The sequence below is a fragment of the Falco peregrinus genome, chromosome 1 (assembly GCF_023634155.1).
Source record: "Falco peregrinus isolate bFalPer1 chromosome 1, bFalPer1.pri, whole genome shotgun sequence".
Lineage (NCBI taxonomy): Eukaryota > Metazoa > Chordata > Aves > Falconiformes > Falconidae > Falco > Falco peregrinus.
The window spans coordinates 78,154,544-78,175,362 of NC_073721.1; the positions used below are offsets into that span (position 1 = coordinate 78,154,544).

Sequence of the window (20,819 nt, forward strand, 5' to 3'; positions counted from 1 at the left end):
TCTTGGTGGTGCCTCAGTTTGCCCAGAATTAGCCACCAACTTTTCACTGCAGTACAAAACTGCAGTTATGGTTGCTGGCAAGAAAAAAACCTATGTTTGCTTGTTGACAGTTTTCTCACAAATGAACTTTTTACAGGTATTTTAGGGGCAGGGGGTTGTGCACTAGGCTGACGGAAGAAAATGTCATGTGATAGCAGGTATATTCAGTTCTGCACTTCTTGCATTCTTCACACTCCAACAAAGCACCACAATCAACTTAAAGGAAAATCCTTACTACTGTTACAAATACCTGAGATACTACAGCTAAAATATATATACATATATATATATATATATATATAAAAGGCATCTGTTTTCAGCTTGTTAGTTTTGTTCATGTGGTAGATCTTTGGTGGACTTTCAAAATCTCCAATGCCTGTAAAAACCACATCAGTTGGCAGGAGGGCCCTAGGATGTATTTAAGATTGGAAACTAAATTGAGCTTTTTATTTTAATAGACTAGATTAAAATCTGATGGCAATACTTTAATGTGAAAAAGCTTTACGAACACTAATAAATCGATCAGTGAGCTGAAACAAGCAATTAATGTTACTGTTCCATGGATTTTAATTGGAAATAAAGGTCAAGATACTTAGCTAAACCAGATGGCGTTAAGTTGCTAATGTGGCATTAGAATTCACCATGATTGTTCTCAGGTCACGTTCTCAAATTCTAGTTTTATAAAGTTAGCTGGCAGACTTAAGATGGAAAGCATCTCTTGTCCCCCAGCTCTCTTCATTGCATTACTCATTTAAAAAGGAAGCTGTGTGCTCCCTGATCCCATGTCTTCCTTAGCTGTGCACCAAAGCAAAGCTGCTCTGGAAGAAGCCCAGAATATTTCCAGCACTTCATCTCTACATATCATTTTACTTTTTCATGACACAGAGAAAACCCACTGCCTAACAAGCAGATACTGATGTCAGTGAGGTTAGTGACGGATCCATCCTGGAATGCAGGTTTAACCAACCACACCATCCCCAATCCTTTTCTTTTAAGCACAGTTGACAAAACTGTTATTATTTGTTAGAAGCAGGCAAGCATTTTTCATTTCTAGAGCTAGAAAACTTCTCCTGACAACCTTGTTACAAAGTCAGCCAGCCTGATCAGGAAGGCAATATGCTCTTTGGCCCTCTCACCCAGTTTTCCACCCCTGCACTCCTCAATGTCAGCCTCCTTTTCCTTTAGGATCCCTTCAGTGCCCTTCAGCTGCTGCCAGTCCCTTTGTAATATATTGATATATGGTCAAGAAACAAAAGTGAAACCATGAAAAACATGGTTGCAAAACAGGTTTGCATGAAACCTTCTGCTTCCTGGCGATGAAACTCCACAGGAATTGTTTAAGAAGCTGAACATAACACTACAAAGCTAGAACAATCTAACACTTAATTAAAGATCCTGTGTTTTTTCCCTGCTGATATAAGTAAGGCTCAGCAATGTGAGAGCAGAGGCTAATAATCAGACAGTATCTTCTGCCTGACTGTGCTTTCCAAGCGCTCTTCCTAAGCAGGACCTCTGCAAGCATTGTCTACGCTTCCCTCCACCACCAGCAGCTGTGGTCTGAACAGCAGCAGCAAATACATGTTATTAATGTGATTTACATTCAACTTGGGGGTGGATCAGTCGTTGGCTAAAGCTGGTGAGGCAGCTGGATGGAAATTTTTTGCACCAGTGAATATGCTTCCACCCAGCTCCCATTATTGTACCAAATACCACAAACAAAATATGCAAAACCTACAGTACCCTCAGCCATTTGTTAGACAGCGAATTAAGAGCCTCACAAATATCCAGTCCTTAGGAGCAAGACTGGTTGGCTACATAGACGTGGTTTTTAAAATGCCACTACCTTTTTTAAATGCATGAACACATTTTGAAAGATGCGAAAATGATTAAGCTTACTTTTCCACCCTGGCCTGGGTAATTAAAAGCAGAATCAATGCTACAAAAACTGTTATTCCCCCCTTGCTAATTCTGAGTTGCCGGTGAGAGCACAGCCTCTCTGGTTACCCCATGGAGAGGAGTTGCAGGGGATCAACAACTGGCAGGACAGCATTATGATCTGCGAATTGGAGACATAGAGCAACAATGGTGACATAAAATAAAGGCTGCTGAGCATTCTATTTATCCTAACAAAAGCCAAATAAAGCAGGACGAGCAACCATGCCCTTGTCCTCAGAAAGCATGTTGCTAATGATGGCCCAGACAGATTTAGAACAGATGGCTGGCATTGTTGGTGGGGGTGTATATCTCAGCTCCCTAATTGTGAGTGGGCAGGAGATAGGGACAAATACAATGCTAGCTTCACTCACTGACAGAGAGAGACCTTATCTCCCCCCTCTTTCCACTGTCAAATATATGCTTGCTCTGGCTGGTGCCTCAGTAGGTGTTTTGCTCATATGGGACTTCTGCAGTTATTGAAATCTCCAAGCTTTATTTCTCCTTTCACTTGCATGGATGAGAATAGGCATCAGTTCATCCAAAATTATCTTTATGCTGAACTGAGCCACATCTGTCAAAGAAAGCAGCAGCTTTCTATGCAGATTAGAGGTGTAAATAAAACAGTCTTAGGGTCACATACTTGACCTATTCAATCTGTTAAATCCCAGGAGCATTTGACACCAGTATGGAATCTATTACAGGGGAAGAAGGCTCCTGAGGTGTCAGATGACAGTGAGATTTAAAAGCAGATTAAAAAAAAATATTAGAAAACTGTACCAGGCTAGAGCCTTCCTTGATCCAGATTTACACAGATCTGCTGTATGCCACAACTGCTTTGATCTGCTATGGACTCTAGCTAACAAAGATGTTTAGAATCATCTTGAATTGTTAACAAAGATGGTTGCAAAAAGCAGCTTTCAACCCTTATTGCTTATTCTGCTTGCTTAATTAACTCTCCATTCAATGTGGACATGGAATATGTCCTGCACTCATACTGTGTATAGGAAGTCCTCTTCAACTCTGGTTCTTGTTCACTGGGACAAGGCTGCAGAGCTTGGCTTGTAAACAGCAGAGAAGGATCTTTATTTGGTAAAATACGAGATAAAAGTCATGAAAACATTTTTGCTGGCTTTAACTCAAACACAAGGTTGCACAAGGCTTAAACTGACCTGAAAGTCTCCTTGGGATTCCTTCTGGAGTTCATTTTTTTAATGACAACAAAACAGTAATGAATAAAGCCAGGACACTGCTGGCCAATGCTATTTGTCTAACGTATACAGAGAACTATAGCCAGGCTGCAGACCCTTCACACAGGACCCTGCTCCCCAGAGACGAGCAAGCCACCTCGAGGTGAGGAGAGCACTACCCTAGCCAGCACAACCACACCGCTGCTGGATGGTGGTTTTCCCCTCTGGGAGAAAAGCCACCTGGAAAAATTCCTAGATCAGTCCAACCTGACTGAGGCACTTAGAGCTCATTTTCTTGGTGCAGTTATGACTGCCTCATTGGCTTTTACCTTCTACTTTGCTGCTGCACGGTGTCTTCTTGTAAACCCTTAAAATTCATGTTCCAGAAAGGTTTATAATCCCTTACGTGGACAGAGTTCCTGCTCTGCTGTTCCAAGTAAAAGTCCATTTCTATAGCTCATGTGTAATTTACTGTACACCAATCACCTGGATGGACCAGGCAGAAGGCCCTGCAGCAGGTTATGTTTCCCAGTGACAACCAGAGTGGCCTGGGCTTGGTCTGGGTGCATGGGCAAGCGCTGGGGTGGGGGAGCCCATGCTGTGATCACACTTACGTAGCCTGAGCTGGCATCACAGCACAAGCCCAAGTGCTCTGTATAAAAATCAAAGCTCGCCTTGGTCCAAACATCAGTTCCGTGCTACCTTTGGGAGTACAAAGAAACCCACACAGGTTCACCATGTAGCTGCATGGGCACCAGCACAGAGGAGAGCCAGGATCATTTGGCAGGGGAGGTCAGGATTCAGACTGATATAAATCATGGCTTCTGTCACAAAATGGCACCTCACAGCCTATTTCTGAACCGAGTAACTCCTATGAATCCATACAGAATAACTGGGCCCTGGAGATCTTTGGTCACAGAACATTTTACTTGCAAATGATTTCTACATGCTGTGAGGGTACAGTCATAGCTGATTCAGGAGCAGAGATCAAAAAAGAAAAATCCAATAGAAGGAGAGAAAAAGGCAAACTAGTGCCAGGGAAAGCAGAACCAGGGGAAAAAAAAAAAATAGAACAGGGAAGATAGGTTTTAGGCATGCTCTAAACTCCCAGAAGGATCCAAATATCTGCCCAAGATCCAAATGACAGCAAGAGCTCTCTTAAGGCAGAAGACCTCTGACTCCAGGCCCAACTTCCAGTTTGAAAAGGGTCCCATATAGATATGGACTACTGTATCAGACACTGGATGCATCAGTCATTTTTAAGGGCACAAAATTACCTTAGATATGCATTTTTGCTATGTAAACAATACTCAGGGTGAGCAACACCCTCAAGTTGTTCCTGAAGGAAAAGCTAAGAAAATTGAAGAAAAAGTTTTGTATGTGAAGTATCAGTGTCATTGAGCCATTTGCCTCTTGTATTTTGCTGTTAAATACCAAACGCAGTATAGAAGTGTCTGCAGTGCGCCTGGACACTAGTTTCAAATTGTTCCAAAGTCTTCATAAAGGTAATGCAGTAAGTTGAAGTAAAGGTCTCTGTAATGCAAACATACGCACCTGCAGCAGCCGAGGTATCCTGCCTGATCTGACACAGAACAAGTGGACCATAGGATGGGCATGTTTTGGAGATGTCCCCAAGAGAAAGGTCAAAACTAGGGACAGCATGCCAACACTGGTCCAACCTCATGGGCTCAGAACAGGCATGGCTCAGCCCTGCAGCCATGGCTCTCCCGGAGGAGGAATGCTCATCCAGAACTGTATCACAGGCTCATTTCCTGACTCTGTCAGGAGTTTCCCTGGAGAAACCGCCTATTTCCATCTGTAAGATGGAGATAAACCTTCCTCATTTTCCGTGGTCACTGTAAAGGCAAACCTAGAAATACCACAGAAGCAGAGTGTCTCCTCAGCAACAGTGACAACATGAGTCCATAGACAGGACTCACACATAGGTTCCCGAGCAGAGGAAAATAAGTATCATGAGAACACAATCCAGGTAAGATGACAAGTTGTTAAGGTTTATAAAAGAGCAAACTACCTTACTAACCTGCAAGCCCTTCTGGGTCTCAGGTGACATACCTGCAAAACACCTACCATCTTTGCTAAAAATACAAAAGTCCTACACAACTCCCTGCTGTCTGCATGATTAAAGTGGGGGCATCCCTGATGCTGCCCACAATGGCGTCTACACAATGACACACAGACTTCCAGCCAGAGCACCCAGCTTTCCGGGGTGCACAACAAGAAGCTTGGAAGCCCTGAAAATTGGAGCCTTTGGGGTCCTTGACCTGTCTTGGGGACTGCACTTGGCTTTGACCCATGGGATGTCCTAGAGCAACAGGGAAACATTTCCCAGCAGGTCTGCAACAAGCTAAATACAAGCAGCTGCTATGCTTCAGTTAGGACCTTTCTTCATTAAGGAAAGAAACATCTCAATCAATTTGTTTCTGCCACTGCTCAAGTGTTCATGAGAAATCATGAGAACCAGGAGAAAAGCAGGAGGACCTGGCCAATAAGGGCAAGCAGGAATCAAGTTTGGCAGCTTGGCGCGAAGCTAGGTTTTAAATCCAGGGTAAAGGCCCCTTTTTTCCTCCATGGTTTATTCAACAAAGACGTGGTGGGGCTGGGGAGGCACAAAGGCAAATGACATGCATGAGAGAAAGGCAATGGCTAAGCGCAGCTTAAGCCCAGAAAAACCAGATGGTTTCCTTACCTTCTGCTCCAATAGACACTAGTTTGACCCCTTTGCTGGCAATGAAATCCAAGGCCTTGTTCACGTTAGATATTTTGTGCACTCGCATTTTGCCTCTTTCAGGCTTAGCCAAACGTTCACCTAATAAGAAAAAGGAAAAAGAAGTATTAGAAAACAATTTTGACCCCTTTCTTCCCTGGTGGGTATTTCCCCATGCTGGCAGCTCCCACTGCTCCGCCAGGCAGAGGGTAAACCTCCCTGCATCCTTTCTCAACAGCAAATGCTGGACAGCCACACTCCCTGTTAAGTACCCTCAGAAAGAATCACCTTTTTGTGGCATCCCAGATAATTTTAGTAACAGAGGAACTGTCAGCACTGAACTCTTTCCGCAGCAGGTTTATATCAGAGGTGAAAAGGTCCTTCAAAAGCACACTGAGCTAGGCAGTGGAACTAACCTCCATGCTATTAGCTGCAGACAACGATGCCTGGAAACAGCACAAACTTCCCTCCCGCACAAAGACAGGTAGGAAGCTCCCCACCAGCACTTACAACACCCAATTTACAAAGCAAATATCTCCTTTTTGGAACTCCCTACAGTCAAATGTGAGGGTGATCTTGTATCTTGCCTTTTCTTTTCCCCAGCCAGGATACAGACCTCCTACCTCTCAGTCTCTTCACTGAACGGTCACAACTGCCTGTATCAGGAAATAAAATCATTTCTTTGGCAAATGGCTTTGTAACTGGAAGGACTGTCATCTCAGCTCCTTTCCATTCTATGTTTCATGTATGCAACCCTATGCAATGGTCTCTTGCACAGCGGTATGCATTTTAAATGTTTATAATGAGGCAGAGAAGCAGCCTAGCTCTGAGGTAAGAGCAGATAAATCTCTGATAGAAACGAGTCTCGGGGCAAATGCCAGCCCTGACTGGAACAAAGCTGGAAGATTTAGGAAAGCACTTTCTTGACCTTATTTATTTGAAAGAGCTGCATTAATGTCAGTCATGCCTTTCTTGATAGGCTGCCTGTAACTATGCTCACAGCCTGCTTTTACTAACAACCCAACATCCACAGTAGGCAAATTAAAACTTGGACAGACAAGCTGCCTTTTCAAAGGCACCTCTGCTAGATAAGTAAGACAAGGCATCAGGGACCACCTGTATGTGACACACACCACCAAAAAATGAACAGAGCAGCTGCTTTCAGATCATAAGCTGCAGAACACCAAAAAAATCTAAACAAAATGCAAGCAGGTTTTGCATTTTGGAAAAAAAGTTATGAGATAATTAAAAGGAGATCAGTTGGGCAAGTCTAGGCACGTAATTACTGACCTGAACTATTCAGTACCAAGTGTCTCCTGCTGTATCTCGAACCTTAATATTTAAGTCAATGCAAGCTGACGCAAAACCTTTATTTGAGGCTTAAGAGTGAGACAGAAAAGTACTTTTTAAAGAACCATTTTTCATACTAAAACTGGATGGCTTGTTTCCTAACAAAGGAGTGAGGAAAATCTAAAATGGAAAAAAACAGATTGTCTCCCTAGCCATGCCCTAACAAAGAAAAAAAGGCTGGAAATGAAAATCCTTTCTTTAAAAGTGTTTCAGTGATTACCGTAGGTTGGTGCCATTAGCTCTCAAGCTCAAGGATAAAACCAGATTCACTTTCAAAATGAAACACTGATGTCTGACAATTTAAGTAAAAAGATGTATTTATGGTACAACCTCCACCCTAGGATTAAAAAAATCTCTTTTGCTTTAATGGAGCCTCAAGTACACATCATGGTACATTGCTTTCTTTTTCCACTTGGATAATGCTAGTCATTCTAAATAGAAGTGGAAGCATTTTTTGCGACAGTTTTACAATGGCATTTTTACATGTAGTTTCACAACGGACTTAAACAGAGTTGTGCTGTCAAATGTCAACAAACGGGTTGAGCCAGCTAAAAAATAACCATTTTCTTCAGCTCATGTGACTGTAAACTAGCCTTGCAAAAAGAAAAACAAAGACAAGAGATTAGGTTTCAGCTGGAACAGCAAGCTGATCCAATTCACCTTGTGGCCGCATGTGCACTGCCAATGCAAGGGAGAGCATCTGAACTGCTCTCCCCAGCACTGGGGAGAGCAGGATTGTTCCCCTCCGACAGCAATGCAATCCTCAAGCAATTGACGGTGATTGCAGAACTGCAGTCTCCCTCTCTCAAACACCACAATAAGATACTTGTTTTAGAATAATTTTATTTGGAATAAAAGTGTCTCAAAACCCAATGGCTATTTCCTTTAGACTTGGACTTTATTACAAATTTAGATTACCAGAGAAAAGCTTCATCTGGTTCCATGCCATACACTATTAATGATGTAGACTGTTAAAAGGGAAGCCTGCTAGAAATATGTTCTACTTGCAGCTATTTGCATCATTGCGTTATTTCTCAGTACTTCTCCCAGCTGAGACAATGAAAATGGTCTACTTGCTTTCATTCTCCGATTCTCATGTACCAGCCCAAGGCTGTGCTTTAAAAGCCAAACAATGTAAGGAAGTGTTGGCATAGAAGTTGTTTACAGCAAATTTGTTTAGGAAAAAATTCAATTAGTCATTCCTTTGGGGGTGGGGAAAAGAAAAGCCTTATAACTTTAGAAGTATTAAACATGACCTTAGCCTTTTTCAGTCTTGTAGTGTTACTTTTAAAATGGCTTTGTCAGGGGAAGGAAATGCATGCGGTGAAAAATGAAAGTGTGTCTTTCAGGGCAATTTCTACGAGGCCCCCAGTTGTTACTTCCCACCACAGAGGCTAATGGGAGAGACTGGCAATGAGGAAGTCCCAGGACTGTCCACGGAGCTTCCCCGACCGCACAGTGGCTGGGGGACCGAGGGGCTCTGATTGGGCTGGGAGGGGACCCACTGGCAGCACAGGTCCAGAAGGTACCAGGCTGAATAAAACCCAGCTGCTCTCCTCTTGCATAACATCATTGCCTCCCATATTTTGGAAAGTTGCATCAGATGGAAAAACTGCTTCCTACCTGCCTGGCAGTGACGTGTCCCCCAGGACGCACAGGAGGGTCTGCCCTACAACAGGCCTTCCACAGCCCCAGCAGCACAGTCCCTCTCCCTCCCTCGGGTCTCCAGCAGCTTCCCTGATGCAGGCTCCATCCTTCCTCCCACGGCAGCAGCCACCACTGTAACGGGGCAGAGGAAGATAGCACTCCCTCACTCCCACACACCCTGGCCAGGCAGAGGAGGCCTTCGGCTTCACACAGCTCTTGGCCAGCCCAGCCCAGCGCTCTCGCAGCTGAAGGCTCTTACGGCCATCACCCTCTGGGTTAGAGGAAAAGATCAGCCTGCCACAAAGCAACCCTGCCAACAGCCCTGCAGTCCCCCAAAATATGCGAAGGAGGAGGCACGGAATGAACCAAGAGCTGAAAGGAAAGGCCAGAAGCTGGAACTGGAGAGCTAAGAGCCATCCAGAGATGCATCCTGTTGGCAGGTGATCAGTGGGAACTGTGGCAGGAACATACAGGCAAGCCCTTGCCAACCACTGGGAGACTCCTTACCCTCTTGCTGCTCCTAGGTTGGGCTGCTGCTACCCCAGCTATGAGCCAGAGGGGCTACTAGCAGAGCCAGCAGCTGGAAGGAGGCTCCGTAAGAGCAGTAGGACTCACAACTGGAAATGGAACTGCCAATTATGGAAATTAAATGGAGAAGACACAACTGTGCTAAATTTCTCCTCTTTTGCCGCTGTACCTAGGAGAACTGTGGTTCTAGCTTCTGCTGGCTCTAAGAAAAGGATGCTCAGTCCTTAAGTGTGTGAAGGACCATAGCCTCTGGTGGGATGCAGCCCACAGCTGCTCCCCATGCCTTTGCCCACTGGTCATCTATCAACAGGCTGTGGGCACAGAGCCACTCTGCAGCTGTGCCCACACCACCAGGGCATTCAGAAGCCATTAACTTCTTCGCAAACTGAGGGGGGTCTGCCAGGGCCTGCCAGTGGGCCCCCAAAGGGACAACAGTAGAGGAAGAGTGGGAGATGAGGCAAGGAAATTAAGCAGAGATATGAGGCCCCCTGCTTTAGCACTGAGCCTCATCTGCCCTCCCCTGTTCATGCTTCTCTCCCCTGTCCTCCAGTTCAGTGATTAGAAACTAAGCCACTAAGGTCCACTTGTCCCTGCTTCCAGGCTGCAGCCCCTCCTCTGCAAGGGAACACAAATACAGAAAATAAACTAATAGGAATTTGCTACCTCATTTCTTACAGGCACAGCAGAAGCAATGAGTGTGCTGCAAAGCTCTGATAGTATTTTGAACTCTGATCCCTCCAAACCACTAGCATGGGCAAAACCCTTGAGGTTTTATCCTATTGCCATAAATTCTGAAAAACACATACAGTGACAGCGTCTGCAGGAGCTGGAAAAGGGGAAGGAAAGAAAAGGAGAGGCAGAGGGAAGGCAATCCGAGTGCTTCTATCAAGGCAATTTTATTGGAAAACGTACCAAGAAGGTCGGGAGTGCAAGTCACTGGGTTGCTATTACTGGCTCAAAAGCCATCAAAAGAAGGTCTGTGAGCATACAATCCCAGTTTCATACATACTATCTTTACCCCCCATGATGCCTCCCACAATACTTTATTAAGGTATTTATTTAATCAGCACATCAACAGGTATTACTACTTATATGAAATAATCCCTAGGAGATATCTGTTGTGTAGTAGGACATTTGTGATAGGGAGTGAAAACACATCAGACCTAACTTGTTTATGCTACTGTTTCTATTTCAGACTGGGTTTTCTGAGATTTTGCTTTTGTTTGGGCCTTTTTTTTCCCTGAAGGCTTAAGCACTGAGTTCAGATTGAAACTAGAATGGAAAAAACTTCAGTCACAGCTGAAACTGAAGGACACAGAAGACTTACAGTTTTGACTCCCTTCTTCCAATAACTACTATCCTATTCCCACTGTCATGTGGCTTTGGTATGATTTGCCAATGCAGCTTTCTCACACTTCCCAGAGCCGCTTGTCAGCCCTGCCAAGCAGTGAGAGCCATTGCTCCAGCCTTCACAGGAGGCTGCGCATTCCTGACAGGCAGAGGGGAGCAGAGAGGCAGGAGCAGGAATGCAATGGGCTGCCTGCACAAGCCATGAGGCTTGGAGTACATTCCAAAAGCACATTAATGGTCACTGCTGGAGACAAGATATTCATTAGGGGGAAATTTGTTCTGAATCAGGAAGCAGCTGTTCTTATATTCCAGCAAAGTCTGCAGCATTACAACCCTTGTTGTCCCTATTCTGTAAGAAAGGGAGAGGACAGATTTCCAAACAGAGATGCTCAGGACACTTGAGAGCACCACACAGAACCTCTCTCACCTGAAATGACTTCCAGAAGTAACATGAGTTTAAGACCATCCCTGAAATCTTCCTCTATGTTCTCAATCTGTGTCCCAGCCTTGCGGAGGTGAGAATTACACCATGCTGTAAATGTCTAAAACACAGGAAAGAAAGAAAGAGAGAGAAAAAAAAAAAAAAAAAAAAGAAGAGGCAGTCAGTAATCTTCCCAGAAGCCAAACAGTTCACAACCAAAGCAATGCTGCTAGATACCACGACACAGATTTAAATGCTGGTTAGGTTATCATCTTTCCACCCGCTGTCCTTGTGGAACAGAAGCGTTAGCACCTAAATATGAAAAAAAGTTGCAGGGTGTGCCCACGACAGAGGAAGTCTGAGCGAGGCAGTCACTTCAAAGCTCCAGCATGTCTGATTTTCTGGAGAGGCCCCTATGTTTTGTGTTTGGTTTAGAATACCTTGAAACTGATTTTAAGGCATGCTAAGTGCTCAGATTGCTAGGGACTCCAGTGCTGTTAAATGACATAACATAACGTGAAGGAGAACGGAAGGAAAACAGCATTCCAGATCTTCTCATCTCCGGACAGGTGCTTGATAAAAACAGGACCATCCTCCTATGGCTGCCTGCCTCTGGTTTACTCCATCCCCAGCAAACATTGCAGCCCTCAGACACTGAGGGACAGTGTGCTGAACTCCTCAGCGATACAAACCACATCCCAGTAGCGTCTGGCCCGCTGCCTTTCTCACCGAGTTGCTGCTAAGCAGACCTCCCCCCGCCGCATGACTGTCCCACCTTCCCTGCCCCCTCATGTGGAGGAGTAAATGCTTTCTGAATAACGATGCTATCACTCATCTCAGCAGAAGTGCAGGTCCTAGAAAGGATAAAAGTAAGCATTACTTAGCAACACTACTGTCTAGCACAATCCCAAACTCCCACTATTTGAAAGCCTCTCGCAGCAGATCATTGCAGCCACATCAAAGATAGAAATCACAGCCAGTCTGTAATTAGTGATATTATGTACTACCAATGGAGTAATAATATGAGTTTGAAGCATGGGAGGGACTGAGGTCCAAACTACAACACAGCCAGTGACATTCAGGCTAAACAAAACTCTTTTTGGAAACTCCTTCTGACCTCAAGTGGTCAGGATAAGAGGATCTCTCATGTGATAGAAATGAATTTCACCACAACTGATGAGAAGACACATTTTTTGTGGTTGCCATCTGTTAGCCTGTGTTCTGAACAACAGGCATGTGGGGCACTGATGGGGAAGAGGACTGTCTTGTCCAAGAGATGTGATAGTAGGGATTACCTCAAAAAAAGCACCATATGAACAGCTCTGAAAAAGTAACTGCTACCAATTGATGGTCAAACGACAAAAAGCAAATATAAACCACCTCAGACACCTCTGGGTGGCATGGTCTTACACAGGTGAATCAAAGGGCCAAACCTGGAGATGCAGAAGCTGTTTGACACAAAAGCACTGTTTGAAGAGTAAATGGTAGCAACTAGTTCTTTTAAGGCAGACATGTTTGTCCAAGTGCTAACGAATGTGTTTCACAGTGTTTGAATAGGACACCAAGTAAACCCTTTGCTTTGTACAAACTGATAACCCTTCAATCACTCTTTAAATAGAAGGGTGAGGTTACTCAAAAAACCAGTGGCTCTAAAAGCTCAGTGCTACCACAAGGAAAGGAGGTCTTTCTTCCCGCCCTCTCCCAGATGTGCTCCCAGAGCCAATTCAACTCACTGACCCAGCAAAGGACTGTTTACTTCCTTTGGTAAGGCTATGTCTTCTGCTCAGTAGCGCATGGAGACAGTTCAGCACAGTCTAACAAGCCTCTCCAAGAGAAAATTTGGCATATATGGGCCAAGCAGGAGGGTGGAGTGGACCACAGCAGTCATGCCATCTTAGGCTGTTGTCTGCAGCAGAAAGGATTCAGCTGATACTGAAGCACGGCATGCCAAAAACTCGGAAGTGCTTCGCTGCTGCTTACAGCATGCACAGGGTTTCAAAAGAAAGATTACCTCAAACGGCAAAGAGCATCAGGGTTTGTTCTTATTTGTCTGGAAGCCGGGCTTCCTCTACTAACTTGCTTGCACTCATGCCGACACAACTACAAATAATGCAGCAGAATCTTTTCTTGGAAAAAGCATTGCTCAACAGCTGCCAAGCTTCCCAGTGCTGCGCTCTGGCCTTGCTCTCCTCCAGGGCTGTGGGATGGAGCAGGATAACAGTGCAGCTGTTAATACTTTCATGGCAATGGCCCTTTGGACGGACGCATGTATTGTGAAAGTCTGGGATATCTTTTTTCAACATGGTCTGGTTTCCTTCCAGAATTGGAAGCTTTAAAAAAAAAAAAAAAAAAAAAGTCAGTCATTAAGCACCTTTTATTGCTTTTTATTGTTATTCCCCTGAGAAATAAAAGTGGAGTTTTTTTCAAGTAAGAGCGGTTTTATTTGAAAATGGCCCTGTATCCTAAGGACATCCTTTTGGCACTGTTTTCTTCATTCCACTGCCTGTGCTGTATTATGTGAGAAGAGGTTCATTTATTTGGCTCCCCCCTTTGCAGCCAGGCTCCTTCACTCCTCTAGACGGGCAAATGACAGCGGAGATACTTTCAAATGCTACATCATCATCCCATATCAAAGTATGAGACCAAGTTATGTCAGGAACGTTGTGGATGCCCACAAACCTCCTTCTCATATTTGGAAAGCAAGATACCTAGCGCTAGTGACTGGCCCTAGGTCACATTACAAAATCTGCACTGAATTGAGGAGGAAGCCTGAGATCTAACTCATAGGCCACAAGGCTGCACTTTTATTTCTTGTATGATTTCTCTGAAGCCATTTCCGTTTTGTTTTCCATCAGCCCAAACCTGATCAGAAAGTTCTGCTTTAAATCATGGATAATTCTGGTATAGCTCAACTGGGCATCGCTTAGCACATTTTGAGGGTGGAAAGAGGGAAACTGGGTCTAATTTTCTAAGAAAAACAGATGAAATTAAAAGAAAACCATAAATCTTCTAAACTTTGCATTATTATAAACGGCAGGATAACCAGATCAATGAGAGTATTTTTATTGCTGTAAGAGTCACCTAGGGCTTGGTGGAAAAGTAAGTCCCAGAGCCAACACTCCAACTTCTCTGCTGGAGCCACTGCCACCACATCACAGCCTCAGACATGCTGAAGTGAGATGATTCTGAAAAACATTGCCATTAGCCATCAGCAGCAGAGCTGACACCTCAGCTCCTCAAGGACATGGACCGTGAAGGGTTAATAGATAGAGCACATGCAGTTCCCACTAGACAACTCCCAGATGTGCAGACATTTTTCTCAAGGCACCCTTCAGGTCCTACATGAACATCAATAAGCACAATACTATAAGCAGCACAACAGTGTATGGGAACAGCTACAACCAGCAGCCCAGTGTGGATGCATTAGGCCGTTTTAAAAGAAAGCGGGATTATGAATGCTTTTAATAACTGCAATGAGATTCACAAACTATATTCTTCACAGACCAATCCAGAGCAACATCCATCAAAACACAATAACCAGAAAACAGCTTTACGTTGCATTTCCTGCATATACTGCACAGGATTAAAAAGTATCTTCTTACTTCAAAGTAGTAAATTGGAAGGAGATTAACAGCTAGGAGGAGAAGGCCTGAAGACATGTGGCAGAAAAGCTGGGGGGAGCAAGAGAAGAAGGAAGAGCTGAAATTTTTGCTGTCCGCTGGGTCTTGCAATCCTGGCAATCTTGTTTGGAGCCATTTTTACTGACTTGGCTTCAAGCATCTGCACAGGATCCTTTTTGTTATTCTAGGAAACCTACCAAAACCACCCACTCACCCCATCCACCTTCTGGGCAACACAGAGCTGCTCCTCCCGATGCCCTGAGTCACAGCTAGCAGTGGCAACTGGCTTGGGGTGGCTAGTAAGCCCTGCTGTGCTGCCCACCACCAGCAAACAAGCTTTCAAAAGTGGAAAGGGCTGCTGAGGGCAACCAGTGGTCCTTCTGGCACAGGCCCGGCCCTGAGCACAGCCAGACAGAAAAAACCCCACCTGTTGTTTGCTGGGTGAGGTGAGGTTATGGTATCTCATGGTATGGTACCTCACCCCAACTTATGGTATCTCATTTCTGCCCCCCAGTTTGGAGGGCAGAAACACACTGCCAGGAGGGAAGCACAGTCTCCTCAGTCACAAGCTCAAACCACTACTCTGAGACAGCAGATGTGCTTCCTTGCTGCCTGCAGATGCAGAAGCCTGGATATTATTCTCCTGATTACCTCTAGCTCCTTGTCCCAAAGACGAGGAAACAAATACTCTGCTAATCCTGAGGCTTATGGAAATTTCACAGAGCTGGAAAACTACTTATAAATAACAGCACAAAAACATTCCATCAACTGGATTTTCTTTATACAAATCTCACACCATAAATTTGCTATGGTAACTGCACAAGAGGTGCAAACAGAGCTGGGTTTCTTGTCCCTTTGATCTTTCCATATATTGCATTCTTACTTTCATTTTTGGACACAACAGATCGCCAGGACCCCCCTGCAGATCTGCCTCTTATTCAGTATTCACAGCGGAGGATGCCCGATGAAGGAGCTTGTGTGTGTTTGCATGTACATCCAGGTATTGCTCACCACTGCTTTCTGCGCCCCCCACTCCCATCTAACTGTGATTTGTAGCTTCCTTTTTTTACACCCCAGCTTCATCAGTAAGATCCCTCACACTAAGATCACATCTTGCTATTTGTGTTCTGGGTGCTGTACAAACAATAGGACCTTTGTATTCTACCACAACATAACTTGTCAGATAATAAAAAGAATAACAAGTGTTACTAAAAGCAAGTAAATAGATTAACTGTTCTACTGCATATGAGGCAGGTTTGCTGCTGGGTAACCTCTACAAGCCTCCCTACTTACTTATTTAAACAGGCACCACATCCTTTTTCTGACACACCGTGAAAAGTCCCTGCTTCTTCAGAGTTCACTGTATTAACCCTTGCCCAGGCATGAGTTCACTAAAAACAACAGTTAGGTGATTGCTGGAGGTCCCGCAACCAAAGCTCTAATGAGATACCATCTTCAGCTGGCTCCTTCCAGTCCTGCCAATGGCAAACCTACCTTTGGGTCCCCCTGTATTCCACATGCACTCTCTGGTACCCTTTGCACTTCCCAAACTTTTGCTTTTGTTTCTGAAGGCCAATAACCTTTCCTCTTCACACTATCCTTTACAAATTCAGTACCTTTCTGGTACCAAAGTGGCTCAGGCAACGTTCCTGAAACCTGGGGAAGTGGACGGTAAGTCAGCATTTTGAAGTTTAAAGAATGCTTCTGCCTGGAAAGAAGCCGTGCCATGACACCGCTCACATCTAGAGGGTTCTTTGCTGCAAGAAAACAGTCATAAGGCACTCCAGCTGCTGAACAATTTTAGCAATGTAAATGTTGAAGCTACCGCAACTATATAAATAACAGATATTAAAAAAAAAAAATAAATGGGCAGTTTTGTTTCTTTGTGGCTGCGACAGTGACATTACAGCTTTATCTGACCTTTCCAGATGCTCTTTACTTCTCTCCCTGCTAAATCACTCTTCCATGCAGCCCTGCTTTCCATGGGTGAGTGTAAACTTTCTGACACAGCCAAGAGACTGCGGTATTCGTCTAACAGCCCTGGAGAAGCTGTAATTGAGCCAGAGCAGTGCTGCTTGCCTCCTTTCTGACAGGAGAAAGGTCTGGCTTAAGAAACCAAAGAAAGAATTCACTGGAGCACTGCCCCTCCTGAACACCACCAGTGCACTCAAAGAGAGGCAGTGTTCACAGCCACCAGGGCACCCTCCTTTGCATTTATGCTGGGGGATGAATTTTAAGCAAGTATTTCAACACAGCTCTGCTGTTGAGATGCATCCACAAAGGTTTGGCTCCTGTTACAAAGGGGATGGAGCTGCTAGCACACAAATGAGGCCCAGTAGCACAGCTTTACACTGTCTGCACATGTGCTCTGCAAAGTGAGGTCTTGAACAGGCTGAAAGCTGTGGGTGCTGGCCCACACTTTGTTCTAGCGTTGTAGGGGAAAAGACAGGCAGACTCCCTTTCGAGTGACCAAAAAAAGAAAGTAGGATATTCAAACAATACATCAGGCACAGCTGGAAAACAAAATCAATTTACCCAGCTGCAAGTGCTGCTCTTCTGCTAGTCATGTGTTCAGAGGAGTGCACCTGGGCTTCTGACCACTCGGCCAGGCTGCATTCCCTGCCTGGCCTGAAAGCCAACTCTCCACAGTGCCTGCTCACTACAACACCATGCATTACAGGACTGCTGAGCCAGATCTGCTAATTCTTGCAACAAATTCTGCAGCTGGTTCCACACTGCAAGGAATTTTGTTTAAATGAAATTATCTGGAACATCAACTGAAGCACTCTGCTAATAATGACTAACAGTTTATGAAAAGCAAGCAGAAAACTGCTGCACACGCAGGGTTTTCTAAGCAACAGAATTAGTGATAAAGCAGTTCCAGCTGCCCCAAAATGGGTCCTTTCCACCTTGGTAGTCTGGGAGCTGAATATACTGTATCAGGTAAGGAGGATGCTAACCCACAGTCACCACAAATCTCTCTCTTGCTCCTTGAACACACAGACTAGGCCATCATTAGCTTATTAATCAGAAGTGTTTGGACCGAAAGGCTGGACAGGCCATGAAACAAATCTCAACTGTACAGTCCAATTTTCCCTGCACTCAGCACGAATTCATTAAAAGCATTAACCCCCTGGGTATCATGTGATTTTCCCCTTCCTGGTGCTATTGCTCTGACAGTTTCTGTGGCATCATCTTCTCAGAATCCTCCTGTCACACCTTAAAGCACTTGGAAGAATTGCAGGGGTCTCATGGGTGGCTGCTTGTCGGCTTTCCTAAACTCAACACCGACTCAAAAGACAGACTTGGTTGTGGCTTCTTTTCCTGTCCAAGGCTGTGGTATAAGCTGACAAGGAGGTGCTCAGTTAATTAGGGAGTAATTGCAAAGTACTCCTGGATGCTGTCAACACCTTGGCACAAGAAAGGCTGTGGCTGGACAAGAAGGATCATGCCAACAACCCTAGTGAAGAAAGCTGGGTGTTGAAAGGGCCCTTCATGAAGTACAACTGTGACCAGATAAGCCAGAACACAGTCTCCTGGCCCACTGAATAGTTTCTGTGCCCACAGGCTGCAAGTGACAGAAGCCTTACACACATACATGTCAGTGGTTTTCAGCTGCGATGTGGGAAGTGCAGCCCTACAGCCCTCACCTCTACATACATATCTTGGTTTACTCCTTGGTGTACTTGGATGTCTGCTAAGATGCCCAAAAATACTCACAAATGGATGTCCTCTCCCCACAGAGGAGCTCTAGGGATTGGAGATCCTCTACACAAACTTCATCACAAGTCCAGGGAGGCGCAAAAAGTGCCTTTTGCTTGAATGTGAATTAAGAGATCAGTCAATATTTGCCATAACCTCCAATTTCATCTTCTAACCTGAAATACCTCCACTGCATGTTGCTTTGCATTTGAACCTAACAATTTTGAAAAGAAGAAAGGCATTTGATAAACCCTTTCAGTATTTACTCTTCAAGCCTGCTCTCCAGGACACGGGACTGGTTTAAAGAAATTGGTTTGTGTTGAAGAGTCACACTATCATCAGCTGACCTTTAAAGAATTATAGACACGATGGTCAACAAGACCAACACTGCACAAAGAAGAGCTTTGCATTCCAATGCAGTTGGCCAAAGGAATGAAATGGATATTCAGAAGGCATCATTACAGAAACTCACAGCACTAATTCACCACCTCCACAAAAGGAGTTTAGTACTACTAGCATCAGTGGTAATGTCCTGTTCTGGTTTAATTGCAGCTGCTGAGTCCAAAGTGTAGCTGAAAGATGAAATATAGCCCACGCTGCTTCTAAAGTACTACATCCTGAAAACGGGGGGTATCATTACGTTATATTGTGTATTATCAGCATCCACCTAAAGAACCATTTGGTGGCTGCATAAGGAAATACCAAGGCTGAAAAGGAAAACTCTAAGTTTCCTCACGTTTGATACAGCCCCTGCAACTTGGAAACACAGAGTTCAGTCACTGCTTCTTAGCCACTTCCCAAAACCTGTCTCCACAGCTCTGGATGAGAACATCATCACAGCAGTAAGAGCTCCTGGCCAAACTAACTGCATAAGCCAGGCTGGATCCCACTGGGATGTGAAGTTCACCACCAAAGCCTATCCTTGTCCAGAGGTGCTAGGAACCATTACATAGGGAAAATAAAACCAAACTAAAAAAGTAAATTCAGTGTAGAAGTTTTCATTTTTGCTCAGTGGACTACAGTTCTCAACGTCTTACACAATTTTTAATTCTCCTCTCCTGGAAGACAGAGGAAGAAAAAGGCAGAGTTCCTTCCACATTGGTTTTCTGCTGGCATGGTATTAACTGCTTTGGAGTCAGAACAATCCCTTTTACTAGCTAACAACAGGCTAAAGTGGTGAGGGCAGAAATCTCAATCCAGCACACTTCCTGTCCCACACAGGGTAAATATTTGTTCTTCTCTACATTTGTGCCTCTGGAACCTTTAACTCCATTTCTGCTACAGCATTCATTATTTCAGGAAGAATCTGCTTCTGGCATTTGAAAGCTACTGACCATTAAGTCAATGAGTTGGCTGGCATTTCAGATCAGTAAAGTACAAGCTCTCTTTATCCCAGAGTTACCAGGAAGCACTAATAACGAAGAACTTACAAGAAGTCTTCAGACATGCAAAAACCATGCAAAAAACTATACAAGACAACCAACTGGCTAGTATATAAAAGTACAGTCTTTTATAGTTTATTGTGAAGCTCAGGCTAGCAAGACTTCATTATACTCTTCTCTCTCCTAAGAAATCAGTTCATAAATGTCAATTTGTTTCAAGCTGTCTCGTAACAAAAATTAAACAGAGCCTATCTCTGCACTTTATATGCTGAGCTTCCCAAATACTTTATAGCATTTTAAAACATACTGGAAGAAATCATTTTACTGAGTACTAGGATGCAACTATTTACGGACTGAAAAGTGGCAACAAACCACTGAAAGCAAGACTGTTTGATCCATGAAGGTTGAACGGCAAATGTCCAGCACAGGACTGGGCCAGGACACCAGGATGAAAGCCTTCATGAGCAGCCTTATGTCCCTGATGGCAGGCCTGCACTTTACACCCCACCACCCAGCCAGACTCTCTCAGAGGGTTTATTCAGACCCAGTACCAATTTCATGGTGAAGCGTGACCCACTTGATCCAGGGAAAAGGCTGGGGGGTGGGGGGGGAGACAGCAAACACCTAGCACTGCCACACAAATCAGGCCATGTGGACCACCTCCAGCTCTGGCTTGCCTGAGAGCACGGGACAAAGGCACAAGACTTCTTCCAACTCAAAGCAGGGCAGGAAAGCACCCTCCCTCCCATGCACTCCCATTGCTCCACAGGCAGACATTAACACAACTGCTCTGCTGAAGATCTGTCTCCTGCTTCTGCTCTCATGGGGCAGGGCAGGGGTCACCAGTTTACAGGACGTCCACAAAGCCAGCAGTGCAGGAGCCGATCTGGCCAAAAGCCCATCTGCAGCGTAGGTTCAGAGACGTGTAGCACT

General features: G+C 44.7%; 1 protein-coding gene across 5 annotated transcripts in view; it reads right to left on the reverse strand.

Annotated features, from left to right (window-relative positions):
• ACTN1 (actinin alpha 1) overlaps window positions 1-20,819 on the reverse strand; it is a 91,119-nt gene that overhangs the window by 36,439 nt on the left and 33,861 nt on the right. For all 5 annotated transcript variants that reach the window (XM_055803149.1, XM_055803143.1, XM_055803140.1 and 2 more), the window contains exons 2-3: window positions 11,189-11,303; window positions 5,869-5,988 (exon numbers count right to left, since the gene is read on the reverse strand). In XM_055803149.1, coding sequence (XP_055659124.1) covers window positions 5,869-5,988; window positions 11,189-11,303 — 235 coding nt within the window. The remainder of the gene's footprint in view (window positions 1-5,868; window positions 5,989-11,188; window positions 11,304-20,819) is intronic.